The 17,208-nt window shown below is 34.2% G+C and overlaps 3 protein-coding genes across 5 annotated transcripts; 1 reads left to right on the forward strand and 2 right to left on the reverse strand.

Annotated features, from left to right (window-relative positions):
- The first annotated feature begins 988 nt into the window (after window positions 1-988).
- On the forward strand, window positions 989-2,532 carry LOC125603916. The gene has a single exon (XM_048774616.1). The coding sequence runs from the start codon at window positions 1,219-1,221 to the stop codon at window positions 1,753-1,755; it is 537 nt and encodes a 178-aa protein (XP_048630573.1). The 5' UTR covers window positions 989-1,218; the 3' UTR covers window positions 1,756-2,532.
- Window positions 2,533-9,908: 7,376 nt separating this feature from the next.
- Window positions 9,909-11,733, reverse strand: LOC125603917 (probable WRKY transcription factor 25). Its single transcript, XM_048774617.1, has 5 exons — window positions 11,398-11,733; window positions 11,156-11,272; window positions 10,581-11,065; window positions 10,338-10,499; window positions 9,909-10,249 (listed from the first exon to the last, which is right to left on the reverse strand). Exons 1-5 carry the CDS (start codon window positions 11,614-11,616, stop codon window positions 10,111-10,113), a joined length of 1,122 nt encoding a protein of 373 aa, XP_048630574.1. The 5' UTR covers window positions 11,617-11,733; the 3' UTR covers window positions 9,909-10,110.
- Window positions 11,734-11,843: 110 nt separating this feature from the next.
- On the reverse strand, window positions 11,844-13,592 carry LOC125603918 (U2 small nuclear ribonucleoprotein B''-like). 3 transcript variants are annotated; one of them, XM_048774619.1, is made up of 5 exons: window positions 13,383-13,592; window positions 12,994-13,166; window positions 12,755-12,848; window positions 12,350-12,423; window positions 11,844-12,261 (listed from the first exon to the last, which is right to left on the reverse strand). In XM_048774619.1, the coding sequence occupies exons 1-5, from the start codon at window positions 13,453-13,455 to the stop codon at window positions 11,989-11,991; spliced, it is 687 nt and encodes a 228-aa protein (XP_048630576.1). In that variant the 5' UTR covers window positions 13,456-13,592; the 3' UTR covers window positions 11,844-11,988. The 3 variants fall into 3 exon arrangements, with proteins under 3 accessions (XP_048630576.1, XP_048630577.1, XP_048630575.1); XM_048774620.1 differs by having other exon boundaries at window positions 12,994-13,131; window positions 13,383-13,553; XM_048774618.1 differs by lacking the exon at window positions 13,383-13,592 and having other exon boundaries at window positions 12,994-13,260.
- Between the last annotated feature and the right edge of the window lie 3,616 nt (window positions 13,593-17,208).

A 17,208-nucleotide genomic window follows, 5' to 3' on the forward strand; every position in this document is an offset into this window, starting at 1 on the left:
TTGTTATTTAAATTTTTTTTTATAATTTTAAAAGTTAACATCGATAAATATTTAAATATTTAGCATATAGAGGTATAGTATTACAACATTAAATTATATATATTTAATTTATACTATCTATAAATCCAATTGATCATCTATTGTTTAAATTCAATTATTGATAGCTCAATAAAAATTTATGGTAGGCCCACAATTTAAATGATAAGATTAGATATTAAATGTAACATGACTTTCTAAGAATATATCCATTAGGTCTATTTTTAAAAAAAATCACACATGAATCAATGTTGTGACTTCTGTTTAATATATAAGATATTGAAATCTTGTTTTAGTTAGGAAACTAATTACTATATATGGAAATCTAAAATTTCTTCACTCATTTCATTTTTAACCATTGTTGTTTTTTTTTCTTTTTCTCGTATTATTAAAAAAGTATTTACCAAATTAAAAATATATATTTTTGTTATGTGTTAATATTACAAAATCATTTACGAACAAACATTTTTAAAATTTTTAAAATAAACTATATAGTTTAAAATTTGTTTTCATTGGTTTAAGGTAGTAAAGATTAATCATTGTTAGATAATATGATTTTTGTTATTTAAAAAAATCTTTATAATTTTAAAAGTTAACATCAATAAATATTTAAATATTTAGCATATAGAGGTATAGTATTACAACATTAAATTATATCTATTTAACTTATACTATCTATAAATCCAATGTATCATCTATTGTTTAAATTTAATTATTGATAGCTCAATAAAAATTTATGGTAGACCTAAAATTTAAATGATAAGATTAGATATTAAATCTAATATGATTTTCTAAGAATAGATCTATTAGGTCCCTTTTTTAAAAAATCATACATGAATCAAGATTGTGACTTCTATTTTAATATATACGATATTTTCAGTCATTTGTCAAACGATAAAAAATATATAAAAGTGAACACTAATAGGTGGGCTGCTTAAGTTAATCACAACAAGAAGGAAGGGTATTCCAGTAAATAAAGCATCCGTATCCGTATGGTTAAGCTCCCTCTAATGAATCGCTTTCGTTTATTCTAGTCTCTATATATACGTAAGCTCGTCTTCCTCACAAAACAACACACACAACAACAACAACGGCAAAGAACAATTTTAAAAACTTATTTAATCTTTTTCTCTTTTTTATTTTTGATAAGAAAACTTATAAGATTTTTTAGCAAAAAAAGATATGGGAAACAGTTTACGGTGCTGTTTAGCTTGTGTACTTCCATGTGGAGCCTTAGATTTGATCCGAATCGTACATCTCAACGGCCACGTCGATGAGATCACTCGTCCAATGACAGCCGGTGAGATCCTTCAGGCGAACCCTAACCATGTCTTAAGCAAACCATGTTCTCAAGGAGTTGTACGTAAGATCTTGATCTTGTCTCCTGAATCTGAGCTCAAGCGTGGGAGCATCTACTTTCTTATACCGGATACTTCCTTGCCGGAGAAGAAGAAAGCAAAGAAGAAAAAGGATGTCCAACGTCGGAAAAAGACTCTTGGAAACGCCAACGACATCAATAGTAATCACATGGTAAGTACTAGTAATAAGGATCTTGATTTGACGTTGTGTGAGAAATATTTGGAAGATGTTATGTTGTCGTCATCCGAGAAGAAATGTTCGGCTGGTAAAGAGAACCGTCACCGTCGAAGACATAGTCGGTCGGCGTCGGTGTCTATGTGGCAGCCTCACCTTGATAGCATCTCTGAGGATTTTAACTAGTGTTTTAATGTTTTCATTCTTCGTTAATTCTGTCTCTATTTTCTTAATTTCTTATTTCTTTTCAGATCCGAAAATAGATTCTTATTAACATTCCCGGAGGGAATATTTTCATTTTTTAAATTTATTTTGGTATATGATTAAAAACAAAAAGCTTTTGTAATGTACTAATGTGGACAAGATCTATGTTAAATCGGTAATCTAATTTTTAGTCTTCCGTGGCAATGAGGACAAGATCATATGATCTTTAACTATATGCATATGTAATTGGATCACAGGACAGGAATCGAATTGTAATACAATTAAGGATAGAATTCCCAAATACAAAACAAAACTTTTTTTAAAAGTCGAACCAAATAATACGAAAGGTAAAATCGTGTGTGGGTGGGTAAAAAACAATCATTCGTGTGTGGATGAGTAACTAAATAGTTAAATGTCAAGTAATAATGAAACTGAATAGTTAAACTGAAACTGAATCATAATTTTGGACCAACTAGTTAAATCACTACAAGAAAACAAAGAGATTCTGATGGCCAAAATCGTCGGAAGTTCGTCGGAAAAGGCCTATTCCGACGCATTTCTGACGAAGGCGTTCGTCGGTATCATTTCGTCGGAAAAAAAGAATTCGTCGGAATTTCGTCAGAATTTCCGACGACTTTCTGACGAATACCGAGAAATAACATTCTGACGAACTTCCGACAATATTCCGATGCGGACACACGAGACTAGAGTTCATCGGAAAAACTATATACCGACGGAGACGGATCCTCCGAAGATTCCGACGAACTAAGTTCTCGGTAAATACCGACGGAGTCTGATTCGTCGGTAAATACCGACGGAATATGACTCGTCGGTAAATACCGACGGATTACGATTCGTCGGTAAATTCCGACGACTCACCATTCGTCGGTATGTTCCGACGAATCATAGTCCGTCGGTATTTACCGACGAGTCATACTCCGTCGGTATTTACCGAGAACTTAGTTCGTCGGAAAATGTCAATTTTAATAATACGAATTAATTTTGCATTTTTATATATATTTTTTATATGAAAAATTAATTAATAAATAAATAAAATCTGAAATTTAAAACTAATAATATTATAGAATTTAAATTCATACAAACCGAAATAGAAAAAAAACATTCAGAAAATTTAAAATTCATGCAAAACGAAAGAAAAAAACATTCAGACAGTTTTAAAAAGCTGAAAAAAACTAAGAACTCGAAGACATCAAACGATCTAGCTTCTGCATTATCTCGGCGTTGAACTTCTTCTGGGATGCCAGCTCAGCAAGGATAGTGGCATTCTCCGAACGGATAGTGGCATTCTCCGAAAGGATAGTGGTGTTCTGCTCCTCCAATGCCCCAATCCGTTCATCTTTGTCATGTAGCTCCTCGAGAATCATGGGATCGGCATACGGAGCTTGCGAAGAAGACGCCGGATACGAAGAAGCACGGCGGGCCAACCCAACTAAACGGCCTCCTTTCCTTTTAGGAACCGCCTACAAAAATATTTAAAGTTAGTAAATATAGACAAATTAGTAATCGACATTATAAAAAATATATTAATAAAAAAAATTACCTTTTCAACCATCTCATTTATTTGCAATAGGGACAAGTTGGTTGAAGCTCCCGTAGAATCGCCGTCATCAGAGAGAGGCTGAGATTGAGTTGCTATTTCAGCTTCCACCAAATCAACGACACCTTTGATCATGGGATCCTGAATTTGACCTGTCTTCTTGTTAGTGTGAGCCACCTTAATGAGTTGGAGACGATCAACGGGATTACCGTCATTTTCTTCGATCTAAAAAACCGCCATTATTAGCCAAGGAATATATAAAATATTTATTTAAAAAATATAAAGATAAATAATTAAAAAAACTTACAAGTTCATCTTCCTTAGTAGACATAGAGCAAGCGCCGAGGTTGTGCACATACATACCTTTCCCGCCACGATCGCTCTTCCGGTTCTTGGAGTTCCTAGAAGACGTCTCTGCAGTTTCTTCCTTCTCCCAATGAGCTATCAACTGCTCCCACACCGTCCCGTTGATGAACCGTGGCCTCTTGTTCTTCTGCCAAACTGTCTTCCACGCGTTTATCTGCTTCGTATAAGAGTCCATGGCTTTTTCGTTGAATTTCTTACGGACTGTTTCCGTGAGATCGGAGTGCCAGTTGAACTCTTGCTACAAAACAAACATAATTTAATAAGTAAATATATTTTAAAAAATGTAAATACTTTAAAAAAATGAAGAGTTTACCGCAAACTGACGAAACCACAACTCTCGTTCTTCGAAAGGAATCACACTCCACTTTGAATATCCAAAACGAAGCATGGAGTACATCATCTGGTTGATGCTCCTGCTAATGCCATTTTTCGACTTGGTGAACCTTTAAAAAAAATACAAGTTAGTTAACAAGTTAATTAATGGAAAAAAACATAATACTACAAATTAAAAAAAATACTAACCAAGTGCTATGTCCTCGTCGTGGGTTGGGATGGAGAACCGGGAGATGCTCTCGACCTGGTTGTTGAACCAATAGATCAACTGGCATGACCCCCGGATCCTGTTGAGCAGCAGCGGGAGGGGCAGCGGGAGCTGGAGCGGGAATATATGCGGGAACCGAGTTTTGTTCGTGAGACGATCCCGATGCACGGGAACTGCTCACCGAACTACGTCGAAGACGGGCTGCGGGGCGGGGTACATCCTCGGACCTAAAAAAAAATTAATTTATCAAAAATCTTTTCAAACCATTTCTATTTTTAATGTTTTCATTTATATATTTACAAAAGGTTTTATAAACGTTTAAAAAAAACAACTAAATTTTTTATTATACATGATTTATATATATATTGTATACAAAATTATAAATTTTTATAATTACAGAAACAACTAAATTTTTTAAAAACGTTTTATTATACATAGTTTATTACTGGAAATTTGTAAAAATTATTAAAATTTTAAAATTTTTTATTATACATGATTTATATATATATATGTATACAAAATTATAAATTTTTATAATTATAGAAAAATGTTGTTAAATATTTTTAAAATTTTTAAAAAACGTTTTATTATACATAGTTTATTACTGGAAATTTGTAAAAAATTATTAAAATTTTAAAATTTTTTATTATACATGATTTATATATATATATGTATACAAAATTATAAATTTTTATAATTATAGAAAAATGTTGTTAAATATTTTTAAAATTTTTTAAAAACGTTTTATTATACATAGTTTATTATTGGAAACTTGAAAAACGTTTTTAAAAATCAAAAAACGTTTTAAAAACAGGAAAACGTTTTGAATTTTAACAAAAACACAAAATAATTCCAAAAAAAAACTTAAACAACAATCCAAACAACAATCCTAACTTATATATCCTAAACTATCCATTCAATCCTAAAATTTTCAATCAAACAACCTAAAATCCGAGATCTAACTTCCAAAACCCTAAAAAATTGGGATAAAACAAGGTTGGGATGATTCTTACATGATTTGGGGTTTGGGGAAGATGATTGGGGGCCGGAATGGGGGCCGCCGGTGATGGGGGCTCGAGAACGGCCGGAATCGCCGTGAAAGGGAGAGAAATCGCGGAGAGAATTGAGAGAGAGCCGGAGGCGGAAATAACGAAGAAGGAAGAAGATGAGTAATTATATTTAACAATTCCGACGGATACGGGTTCGTCAGTATTCCGTCGGTATCATTAAATATATATCAATTGGCGGTCCGCGAAAATTTCACGCGGTTTGGTTTTCCCGGGTAAATTACAATTCCGACGGAATTAAGTTCGTCAGTATATTCCGACGGAATACTGACGACTCATTCCGACGGAATACTGAAGACCGGCTACAAGTTTCTGAACCTCGTAGTATGAACCCGGTGCAAGGTTATCCTCAGGTAGAATACCTTTGACAAAATCAGTAATCGCATCCATGCATTCTTCAGCCAAATTATAGTCTGTCTTAATACCCATTAATCTAGTTGCAGATGATAAGACTGAATGACCATCTCTACAATTTTGATACAAAGGTTGTTTTCCTGCATCTAACATATCAAAAAATCTCCTAGATTCGGGATTTGGTTCTTCCCCTCTATAATGATCATGTACCATCTGCTCAGTACCTACACCATAATCTATATCCGTTCTAGGTTCTTCTAACCTAATATCAGGCTGAAGTTCACTAACAGGCTGAGGTTCGCTAGTACTACCATATTCATAACCAGTTTCCCCATGAAGGTACCAAACTTTATAATTACGTGAAAACCCTTTCATATACAAATGAGTCCAAACATCAAATTCTTTTATAACCTTATTATTATTGCAAGTAGAGCAGGGACATCTTAACATACCACTTTTTGCATCCGGTTGCTGTTGAACAAGCCTCATGAATTCTCCAATTCCTTGAACGTATTCTTCCGTAAGCAAATTAGTGTTGGGATCCAAATGAGGTTTATCCATCCACGAACGATAATAAGCTCCTGAAGACATGATTTTCACGGAATTGTTATGACTAAAGAGAAAGAAGAGAGAATGAGGTGTGAATGAGATGAATGAGGAGGGGTTGCATTTATAGGAAATTGCTTACGGATATCCGACGACTTTCCGACGGAATACCGACAGATATTAAGCATTCCGTCGGAATTCCGTCAGTATTTTCCAATCTCGAACGGCTATAAAACGGTCATATTTATTTGTCGGCAACGGTCACTTGGTTCGTCGGAAATTCGTCGGAAAATACCGACGGAATACCGACGACCGTAACGGTTATATCTTTTCATCGGCATATCGTCGGAAATTTGACGGAATATTCCGACGACTTTTCGACGACTACAACGGTTATATTGTTTATCGGAATATCGTCGAAAAGTCGTCGGAATATTCCGACGACCCATGTTTTCTCGGAAATTCGTCGGAATTAGCCGACGGAATTCCGACGACTTCAGATTTTTTGTTTTCGTCGGAAATCGGTCAGAATTCCGTCCAAAGTGTCCGACGGCTGTGTCGTCCGTCGGAATCTCCGTCGGAATTCGGCGTGTTTTCTTGTAGTGAATTATAAACGAGACTTTCTTTAAACTGTGGTCTTAACTCATTATAATATGAAAATACAGAAGAACTGCATGTTCAACTGTAATGCAACGTATTTAGACCAGTTTGTTTGGTTTTAAAGTTTCGGTGGTTAAATATAAATATTGTTTTGATTACTTATTGATAATAATACGAACTCAAGACGGGAACCAATCATGCAGTTATCACATGTAGATGTAGTCATGTAGGTGGACCAATCCTAAAGCATTAATTTGAAGCTGATAAACAAACCATATGGTTCAAATAATATAAAATTTCAATCATATAACGTCCAAGAAAGTTAATACTATTTACTATATATGGACAAATTAATAATGGCCTCAATAATTATGCATGAAGGAACCGATAACAATGGATTAAAAAACAAAAGAATACTACTTCTCGTGTACCTTTTCCGTTAATTTTCTTTCCCACCAAAAGAAATTGGCAAATATTTTTTACTGAAAATGTAAATGGTTTTGAAAAAAATGTCACTTTCTCCTGAGTATTGATTTAAACCGAAAACAGGCAAATCTTTACCTCATATCTGATACCATTTTTTAAATTTACCTTTAAATGATATTTATTTTCATAAATACATTAAATTTATTATGAAAAAACAAATCCTAACTCTCTTAAATCATTTATAAATGTTAAGAATATTTATAGAAATTTATAAACCTAATTCTACCCTCTAAATACTAAAACTTAAACAATAATCATTAAATCCCAAATCCAATGTTAAAATATTTTTGATTAAGTGTATTTTTGAAAAATGGTATCTAACTTAGTGTATTTCAAGCGATTTTTCTTGTATATTTGTATTAAATGTTATAGTTTGGTTTCAGTATATAAGATGACTTATTAATGAGATTCTTCGGTTTTATTATTAAGAAAATACATGATAATTTAATTAAAAATCATATTTTTTAAGGGATGGTCCAAGTAAACAAATACACATAAAATAAATCATGACTTCTGTTTTAATAGATAAAATAAACTCTCTAAGAATATATTACAATTAAAACAATAATAATTCTATATATAACTGACATACATTAATGACTATAATCCATTACGGGTTACTCTAACTAAAATTTAGAGATTTATTTTTTCCAATCAAAGAATTATTATGATTATTATTATTATTGTGAATAATATCTAAATTTTTTTAATGAAAGATCCCGATTCAGAAAGCTAAATCGGTGATACATAATCAACATAGAATATAGCAGAAATAGAACTCTGAACACTATATACAACTTTGTCTACTATTATGTTTTGTGCATTTAGTATATGTTCCCAATCAAATCAGATTGGACATAATCAACTCTTTTTTTTATTTCCCGATCAATGTTTGGATGATTAAAGGTCATACGCCTTCTGATGGTGTTAAACATATTCGAACCAAAACAAACTAATTATTATGGATATTGATCTTTATGATCATTGTGATGGCCTTTCATAGGTCGTCAAGTTAATGGAGTTGTTCCATAATGTTTTGATCAGTTTAATGAAAATATCACAATTGAAATGCCGACTACTTCTACAAGTGATTAGAAGTGCATATGATATCTTTTAAATGTTTCAGGATGTTACTAAATGTATAAGAAAAATATGTGTCAAATGAATTATACTTTTAAAGTTTTAACAGAATAACTAACGGAATCGAGTATTTATGTTTTCCTAGAATCAATGGTTCATCTGAAGATGATTTTTATGTGGGAAATGAAAAAATAATAATTCAAAAATAATAAACACTATATGTAAAACCAACCCAATCATTTACTTTACACTTTTACGTATGCACTTTGCACTTTCTAGTGTTTGCGTTTGCATGGAGGTCATATATGGTAGGTATATTTCCCAAAATGAACTAATCGTCAAAGGCAAACAAACTCCTATAGTTTACTTTTGGATGTTTACGAAGATAACCGTGAGATTTCCGTGGGACAACGGGAAGGAGTAAAGATGGCATATAAGTCAATCATGAATTAATGGACCCTGCCCTACGCCTCAATGTGATGAGTTCGTCTCTTCTCTGCCTAAATCTATGATTTTTTTCTTATCCATATGAACAAGAAAGTGAGTAGAGAGAGTACGCTTAGGGTTAAACTATTAAGTTATATTTTCATTTTGAGGAGAAATGTAATGGAGAATGCATTAAGAATGAGAGTGCAATGTGAATGTTAAAGAAATGGAGATGTTAAATTCGGGTTTATTATGGACTTCCAACTTAAAACCAATTGGTGATTAGTGGATTGGTCCTAACCCTTTTTATATTACTTAATGTCCCTTAGAATTTCCGATGTGGGATATATATATATCTCTAATACCCCTCCTCGAGATGATAGCTTTTATCGACCATAAATCTCAGAATTTTAGGACATTTATACTTGGTCGAGCGAGTTTAACACAATCTTTATACCCGGTTGGAAGGGTTAATCATGACCTTTATATCCGGTCGGAAGGGTTAATTTTAATTAGGAGTTTAGGGTATTTAGGATCTAAGCTCTGATATCATGTTAAATTCGAGTTTATTATGGACTTCTAACTTAAAACCAATTGGTGATTAGTGGATTGATCCTAACCCTTTATATATTATTTAATGTTATTTATAATTCCCGATGTGGGATATATATCCCTAATAGGAGAAAAAGATAGAGGACTTTGTTTTTACTTGGGGTGATAAAGGATGACTTAAGGTTGGTTCCAAGACTTTGGTGAGGTCAAATAAAGAAGACACAGAGAAAGAGTAAGGTATATGAGCGAAGAGAAGAAAGATGAGCCTATATATTTTTGTTGTTTCTATTTATTGTTTCTTTCTACTTTTTTTTTGTAAGTGGCTATTGATTACACTACTTGTAAACTCTGATAAAGTATTACGGATTTAAAAATTTTGTAAAAAAAATATTAAAGAGTGGGGTGTCACAATGCACAATGTGACGATATCATGAAAAATTGATTACATTCCACTATTATGCTTATCAATCTTGAATGTGTAATGGACACACAAAAAAATCAAGAAAAGGACAAAACACAAGAAACTAAAATGGGACTCAAGTGTTTGAAGTCACACAAATGAATAGTGAGATTCTCCATGGATATGAAGATAAAAATAAATACTAACCACCACTCTGTACGACACAATGTACTGCTTACTTACTGTGTTACAAATAAACAAACTGTAATGAGCACAAAAGATAGCCATAGTAGGTGTTTTACTTTCACCAAATCCTAAAATGTTATTACTAGTGACTTTAAGTCCCAGGAATGTATTGTTTTCATGACCGACGCAGCGAGGTTGGGACGTCGTGATTGTGTCTTCCTTCATAGGTAGTGAGAACCGCTCTCTCATCTTCGGCGGATCTTTCTACTTGCTTCCTCACTCCACAACCTTGGTATGTGCACTTGTAGTAGCTCCTGTCATATATATAAGTTAGAACAAAAACGATTAGTAACATGAAAACAACTTCTTAAAAGCCAAGAAACTAGTTAAACGATTTATAACCTTGGATTAGTATTTCCCTTGACAACTTTCTGACCATACTTCCTCCATCTAAAGCCATCTAGAAGAACATCAATTTCACTTATTGTTTGAACAACAACTCTTGGTTCTTTCACTCCTCTGCTTACTTCTACAGACATTCCTTCATCTTCACCTTCTCTTTTCCTGTTAACCAAAAAACTCAAATGTCAAAAAAATTTCTCTCTTAAAAACCTTTTGCTTCCACTAACTAAAAAAACTACTTACAGTCTCTTAATCTCAGGTTGTTCCTCCTCTTCTTCTACCTCACCATACTCAGATCTAAAGCTCTTCTGCTCAAGATCACTGTACTCAAACGAAATCGACGAGTTCTCTGACTGATCATGAGTTTCACTAACAACAGAAGAAGGATTAAACATTCTTCTTGATCCTGATGGTCTCTTGGTGAACTCAGGCTTAGGATGGTTGTGACCTCCTTTGTAGATGATCTCAGTGACCTGTCCATCAGAAGCAGTCTCAACAATCTTCTTGGAAACACAATTGGGATACGTACACTTGAAGTAACTCCTAGGGTTCTCGCTCTTCTTCACTTGTTTCTGACCGTATTTTCTCCAACCATAACCATCATTAGAGTTCCTACTCACCGCCATGTATGATGGTACCTTAACCTCGCGATGTGATCCAAACTCACGATGAACCGGATCCTCCTGCTTCTTCTGGATAGCTTGAACAACATATGTTTCTTGTAAAGCCTGTATAAAGAAAGGGTAAAGGAAACAAGTTTTGGTTTCAGCAAAAGGGAAGTGTAGATGGTCTCAGAAACGGTAAAGGAAAACACATACAGAAGAAGCGTTTGGCGGTTGCGGCTGCGTTTGTAGCTGCCAGGGAAAATCTAAGTGATTGTTTGTTCCATTGATGCCTTGATATGGAAAGGCTCCAGTCGTCGGCGATACCAAACTCTGCAAGTTAACACAAGCCAAAGAACAGAACATCACAAGTGAATCAATGTTTACCGATTGTCATGGATTTCAAAATGGAAAATTGATATACAGATGAAAAGCGATAAGAAAGTTGGAAGCTTTACATGAGAGGAGCTGAGAAGAAGAGGAGAGTCAAGTAACTCTGAAAAGGAGAAACCATGAGAAGCTTGTGATATCGGAAGAGGAGGAGGCTGAGCCGTCTTGAACTTGGGTAAACCCGACCCGGTTCTCTCCGGGTAAAACCCACCAAGAAAGTCTTCGTCTTGTTCGTAGCAGTCAACGCCGGAGGAAGCAAGGAGGTCGGAGAAAGAAGTGGACGACATGGTCTTAACAAAGGGAGACAACTTTCAAACTCACAGGAACAAAAACAAAGTGGGTTTGCTAAAAAAAAAAGAAACTTTCCTCAGAGAAATGATCTATGAGAAGAGGATAAAGAAGACAACGGTTGCGTATCGAGCAAGATTCTCTATCTTGTCTTTTTCTGCCTTGTCTAAAACATCATTTTTAATTTAATATTTCTATAAACGGTTGACTTAATGCCAAAGAGATATTCCTCAAATGTGAAACCGCGTAGTAAGGGTCTCTGATTAAACCAAACCGGAGTCAATGGAACCAAGACATTAAACCGTCGGTTATACACATTAAGTCTCGTTGTCATCATCTTAAAAGACAAACAAAAACACAAGCATTTCTCTTCATTTCTTGGCGAAAGAGATGAGCATTGGAAACTGGGGAGTGATTTTGAAGTCCTGAAGACCTTGCATAGCCATGGAAGATTTAACATCGTCTTCGAACTCCGCAAACGCAATCCCTGGTTTAGCGGCGACCATTCTTATCTCTTTGAATCCCGGATACTGACGGAAGAGGAACTCAAGCATAGCGGTTGTTGTATCGTGCGGAAGATTCTGAATGAAGAGTATGTTGTTTGGTGGCATCGCATCTTGTCCGCTCGGCTTGAACGATGATTGCTTTTTAAGATTTAAAGATAAGACAAAGATCAATATCATCTCCAAATACAATACTGCTGTTAAAGATTGTTCTGAAGAAGGCACTTACCGGAGGGGCTCCGTTCTGTGGAGTTGGGCCATTAGCTGTGTTTGGTCGTTGGGTTTCTTCACGCTTTCTTTCAGCTGCAAGTGAAAGTTTTTTTTTTAAGTTTACCATTGTATCCAACATCTCAAAGAACAAATGCAGAAAGTAAAATCAAAGTTACTGATATGAATCTACTTTTGCTTAAGAAAAGCTAAGCTTCTTATTAACCATAAACTCTCTTGGAGATTAAGGTTAACTCTTGGTTAATTTCTTATAATAAGTCAATAAAAACCCTTATATATAGGTCTTGCTACAACTAAACCAAAATACTTAACATATAGAGTAAATTATGAAAAACCCCTAATAAATAAAATAAACACCAAAACTAAACCATAATCTTAATCAAAGCATAAGTCTGGGATCAGTTACCTTTCTCTTCTTTCTTCCTCTTCTTATCTTTGGGAACGAAAGTTCCCTCCTCTTTAGCAATACAATCTGACTTCTCTTTTGCGAATTGTATGCGCTGCACTCAAAAAAAGACCACACATTAGTTTCATACACATGACTGGAAGCAAATAAATAGCCCATACACCCGAAAGAGGCAATCTTTAGTTGTACAAAGAAACAGCTGAAAACACATATAACTAACACAGAGAAGATTTACTGACCATAGGCTTATCGTAGAAAGGGAAGTTCTGCATCTGGCGAACGGCATTAGTAGCAGCAGTGACGTCACTAAAGGCAACCCAAGCTTGGCCACGGAGCTTAGGAGTCTTCAAAGCAACCACATCGAGAATCCTCCCAAACTGTGAGAACAAACAGTAAAGAGATCTCTTCAATTCTGGCAAAACAAAAACCACGTTAGATCTAAACAACACGAGACTGATACTGCCCCCCTCGAGCCAACATATCTTTCTCATAAACTTCGCCGCTAGATTCAATACGATTCTTGAAAACCCTAGGAAGCTAGCAGCTAAGATACTACACTAAACAATCTCGCAAGCTCAACAAGTATTGAAATCGATTGACGAAATCAGATGGAGAGAAGAGAGTGTACCTTCTTTCTTGATTCTTTCATTGAGGTTTTTGATGTAGATTGACTGGTTCGGTGGTATATCGGCCGTTAACATCTTCCACTGAGCTTCACGGCGGCGAAGACGATGACGATACCCGAGACTGAGAGAACTCTAATGTGATTTTGAAAGAGAGACGCGGAAGCCCTAAGAATTCGCTATTCAAGACCTTTAAAACGATGTCGTCTCGTTTTGTTGTTCGATTCCCAATGGTTATTTCATTTGGACCGGTCGAACCGGGACTCGAATAGCCGACTGAAATTTTAAAAAAGCTTTTAAATATATTTCTTTGATAAAATAATAAGGTCACTTCTTTTTTTCTCTTGGCTAGAGAAGAACTATACGAAAGTGAATAACATGAAAGAGAGTCTTTCATCTCTTAGAGCATCTCCAATGTATGTTTCTATATTTTTCTCTAAAATAGAGATCTCTTTTATAGAGGTGGATTTGCTCCAATGTATGCCTCTATAATAGAGTTCCTCTATTTTAGAGGAAAATATAGAGGAATCCTACTTTTTACCTCTATATTTAGAGATGAAAATAGCAAATCTCTATATTTTCCCCTATAAATAGAGGAACTCTATTATAGAGGCATACATTGGAGCAAATCCACCTCTATAATAAAGTTTCTCTATTTTAGAGAAAAACTAGGGGTTAGCCCGCCCTACGGGCGGGTGAGTTATAATAAAATTATTTTATATTAAAATATATTTTAATTTTATAAAACATTTGAAAATTATTTTAAATTTAATTTTAATAAATTAAAAATGAGGTTTTTACTATAGATTAGTTTGTGATGTTTTTTTTCTTGTTGCTATTTTGCTATGATGACTTAATCTATTTTATTTTAATAGTATTGTCCTATGGTTTTTGATTTATTGTTATGTGCATGTGAATTTTTCCGATGGTAGATGCTAAATTGTTTAATATTATGGATTATACTTGCATGTTGATTATTATTGTCATGCAAATCAGTAAGTGGATGTCGGTAATATGTTAAAAGAAATTGAATCCCTTAAAAAAATCATTATTTTAAAATGGAGAGAGTGAAGCTACTATTTACCCAATAAAAACATATAATCTGTAAATTTTAATAGAACACAATTTCTCATTCATCTGTAATAGTAATATAAATAGGGTCGGGTTGGAGCTCATTGTTTTAAAACATTTGAATGAAATCCAACATATAAAGGGCTCCCAATTGTTTTTTAAAAATATTTCTATATATTAATCCATATATAAAATACATAAAAAGGTTTTTTATAAGGTAAACAAATTTTTGATAAAATGAAATAGAGATTTTTTTTTATTATTCATTTAGATAATTATTTTTGTATAATTTTCATATAGCTTAGAATATTATAATAAACTTTTTTAAAAAAAATTGGAATGCGACATCGTTTACTCAGGTTCGGTTTTGAATTGTCGATTTCACTGTTTTCAGTGTTCCAAAGTAAACACGGACGTTGTTCGACACATATATCATGGAAGGATGTTTTGATGTGTTATTCTAGCTATTGTATCGGACCTTGGTATGTTTTAATTATTGTTGCTTTGCAATTGCCGCTATTCTAGTTTGTCTACTTTCATAACATCAAAATGCCATCGACGTAAAAGGCATTTAGATATGAATCTTTAGAAACCAAGTGAAGAGACGAAATCAGTGTTGTTTGATGGAAATATTCTTGTATGTTTTTGACATTGTAAGTTTATGTGTTACCGGCGTTAAGGAATCTAATCACTATTAGATCCATGTATCTGGTTAGTGAGTTGAGAGGATGATCCGAAAAACTGAGAATTTTCATATTTTTTGTAAACCAGATTGTCTTAAGCGGCCTTAGCTAACACAAATCGAATGATATTTTGGATGGTGGCCCCTGATGTTTAACATGCTCGTGAAATGATTTTAGTATGAATATCTTGTAGCTTTTAAGACTTAAGAAGGGATATTTTTCGAGTCATTTTTTGTATTGTTTTTCAAGCGATGTGATTGTGGTTACTGATGGATGGATGGGTTGGATCTTTAAACATTGCAGAGTATAGTAGTATCATTTAGGCGATTGTTGTTCCGATTGTTGTTATCATTGTTCTTTTTTTTCTTGTCCATTCCATTCACTCTTCACCACCAAGTCTAAGAGTAGTAGCGTCTTGTATGGTGTATACAAAAATCAGAGCATTCTTTTTTTTCTCTTAATTTGATTCTTCCTCTGGCTTACTTGCTAATCTCCCACAGCCTTGTAGTATCTTACCATGATAATTCTTTTCTCTATTAAAAAACTATAAACAACACAAAGATCAATTAAAAGATCAACTTCAGAGAGATTAAGAGCTCTAGAAGGAGAAGACTATTGATAGTTGTTCAGCTTCATTAGTAGCAAGTGTGTCCTTCATTTATGTCGCTTATATTGATACGTCCCATGTAATCTGCAGCATCAGGGACCATCATACTGAAGAGGTCGTGGGTTTCTGCACATGAATAACAAAGTGGCGAATGTGCACCTGAAGAGGTCGTGGGTTTCTATGTGTTCTGTCTCAAAGCCTGTTACAAACTATTTAAACATTACTAACAACTGAGAAGGATAAAAAGCAACATTATTAAGCATGCATCTTTTTGATGTTTTTGTAAACAAAACAGAAACTGCTTACTCGGATGAATTGTACGTCTGCCAATTTTAGTAGGTACAGCACCAGATTTCCACTTGTTTACATGACTTTTAGAGTTGGTCATTGTTTCCATGTCACCATTTAAACCTGCAGCGAGGATGTGGAATTAGTGTTGTGGTCAGAGTGGCAGTGACTTACATATGCATAATAACAATTGAATTTCAGTGTGAGAGATCCGCAAGCTTGGTAACCAAGGAAGTGACATATAGCATTGAATTTATTGCCCTTGCACGTGCCTTCTTTCTCTTAAGTTTCAAAGATTTCATTTATTAGGCAAGAGTGTTTGTAGATTATGCAAACAATCTTGAGTATTCGGATATCAGTATTGGAAATGAACATAAATCATTTAGAAAACATGGAGACTTACCAAGCGCTTGTTCATTTCAGTAAGTAATATAGATCAAAAGCTTTCCCGTCTGAATCTGGAGAAGGAAGGAAAAAAACATCTAAGATTCCAAATTTCTTTTTGCAACATATTATCTCCAACATTTATTTGTTTCTTCTTCTTATTCTTTTTCTTACCTGGGATAGCTAAGCAGAATCATCAGAGTCAGGATGGAGAAGCAGCTGGAACCACAAAAATAAGTATCTTGTAAGATTCCATACTTATTTGCTTTGGTGTAAAACTAAGAGAAGTCTCATGTCAAGAATTCAAACCTGTTTGTGAATGGAGGAAGAAATTCAATAAAGCAGATGACCAAAGTGAGAACTGAGTAGAAATCTTAACAACAGCTACACCGTGCCTAAGTAGCCCTTGAATTTCCTGCATAACAAAAAGATAATAGACATGAGATATAATACTAAAACGAACATCTTATTATTCGAGAAAGACGAAAGATAGCTAACAGTTGTAAAACATATGTTTACAATATCAAATCATTACCTTGAAGATAGCGTATAATTCTCCATATTGTTTCTTGTCTGCTGCCAATAAAAAGTATACATGACTACATAACCTTTCATATAAGTTTTCGTTAATAAGAGCTTGTCCTGCGTCACATATCTGGTTACTACCTTCTCCTAGTATCACCTGAGAGAACACATCACATGCAAATCAAGTAAGTTTATTGGCTGCTTCAATCACGCGATGATTCTCCTACATAACTCAGCTAAAGCTCCACTGATTCTGGGCTGTGGATCGATTGA

This window comes from Brassica napus, unplaced genomic scaffold, assembly GCF_020379485.1.
Source record: "Brassica napus cultivar Da-Ae unplaced genomic scaffold, Da-Ae ScsIHWf_423;HRSCAF=653, whole genome shotgun sequence".
NCBI classification, from domain to species: Eukaryota; Viridiplantae; Streptophyta; class Magnoliopsida; order Brassicales; family Brassicaceae; genus Brassica; species Brassica napus.

What these genes read in the sequence shown, in the direction of transcription:
- LOC125603916 (XM_048774616.1), top strand. Translation starts at nt 1,219, where the DNA reads ATGGGAAACAGTTTACGGTGCTGTTTAGCTTGTGTACTTCCATGTGGA.
- LOC125603917 (XM_048774617.1), bottom strand. Translation starts at nt 11,616, where the DNA reads ATGTCGTCCACTTCTTTCTCCGACCTCCTTGCTTCCTCCGGCGTTGAC. An exon ending in TTCTTCTCAGCTCCTCTCAT is followed by an intron (nt 11,273 to 11,397) that starts GTAAAGCTTCCA and finishes GTTAACTTGCAG; the next exon opens with AGTTTGGTATCGCCGACGAC. An exon ending in AAGGGAAATACTAATCCAAG is followed by an intron (nt 10,250 to 10,337) that starts GTTATAAATCGT and finishes TATATATGACAG; the next exon opens with GAGCTACTACAAGTGCACAT.
- LOC125603918 (XM_048774618.1), bottom strand. Translation starts at nt 13,245, where the DNA reads ATGAGAAAGATATGTTGGCTCGAGGGGGGCAGTATCAGTCTCGTGTTG. An exon ending in CTTTCTACGATAAGCCTATG is followed by an intron (nt 12,849 to 12,993) that starts GTCAGTAAATCT and finishes TTTTGAGTGCAG; the next exon opens with CGCATACAATTCGCAAAAGA. An exon ending in GAGGAAGAAAGAAGAGAAAG is followed by an intron (nt 12,424 to 12,754) that starts GTAACTGATCCC and finishes TTTCACTTGCAG; the next exon opens with CTGAAAGAAAGCGTGAAGAA.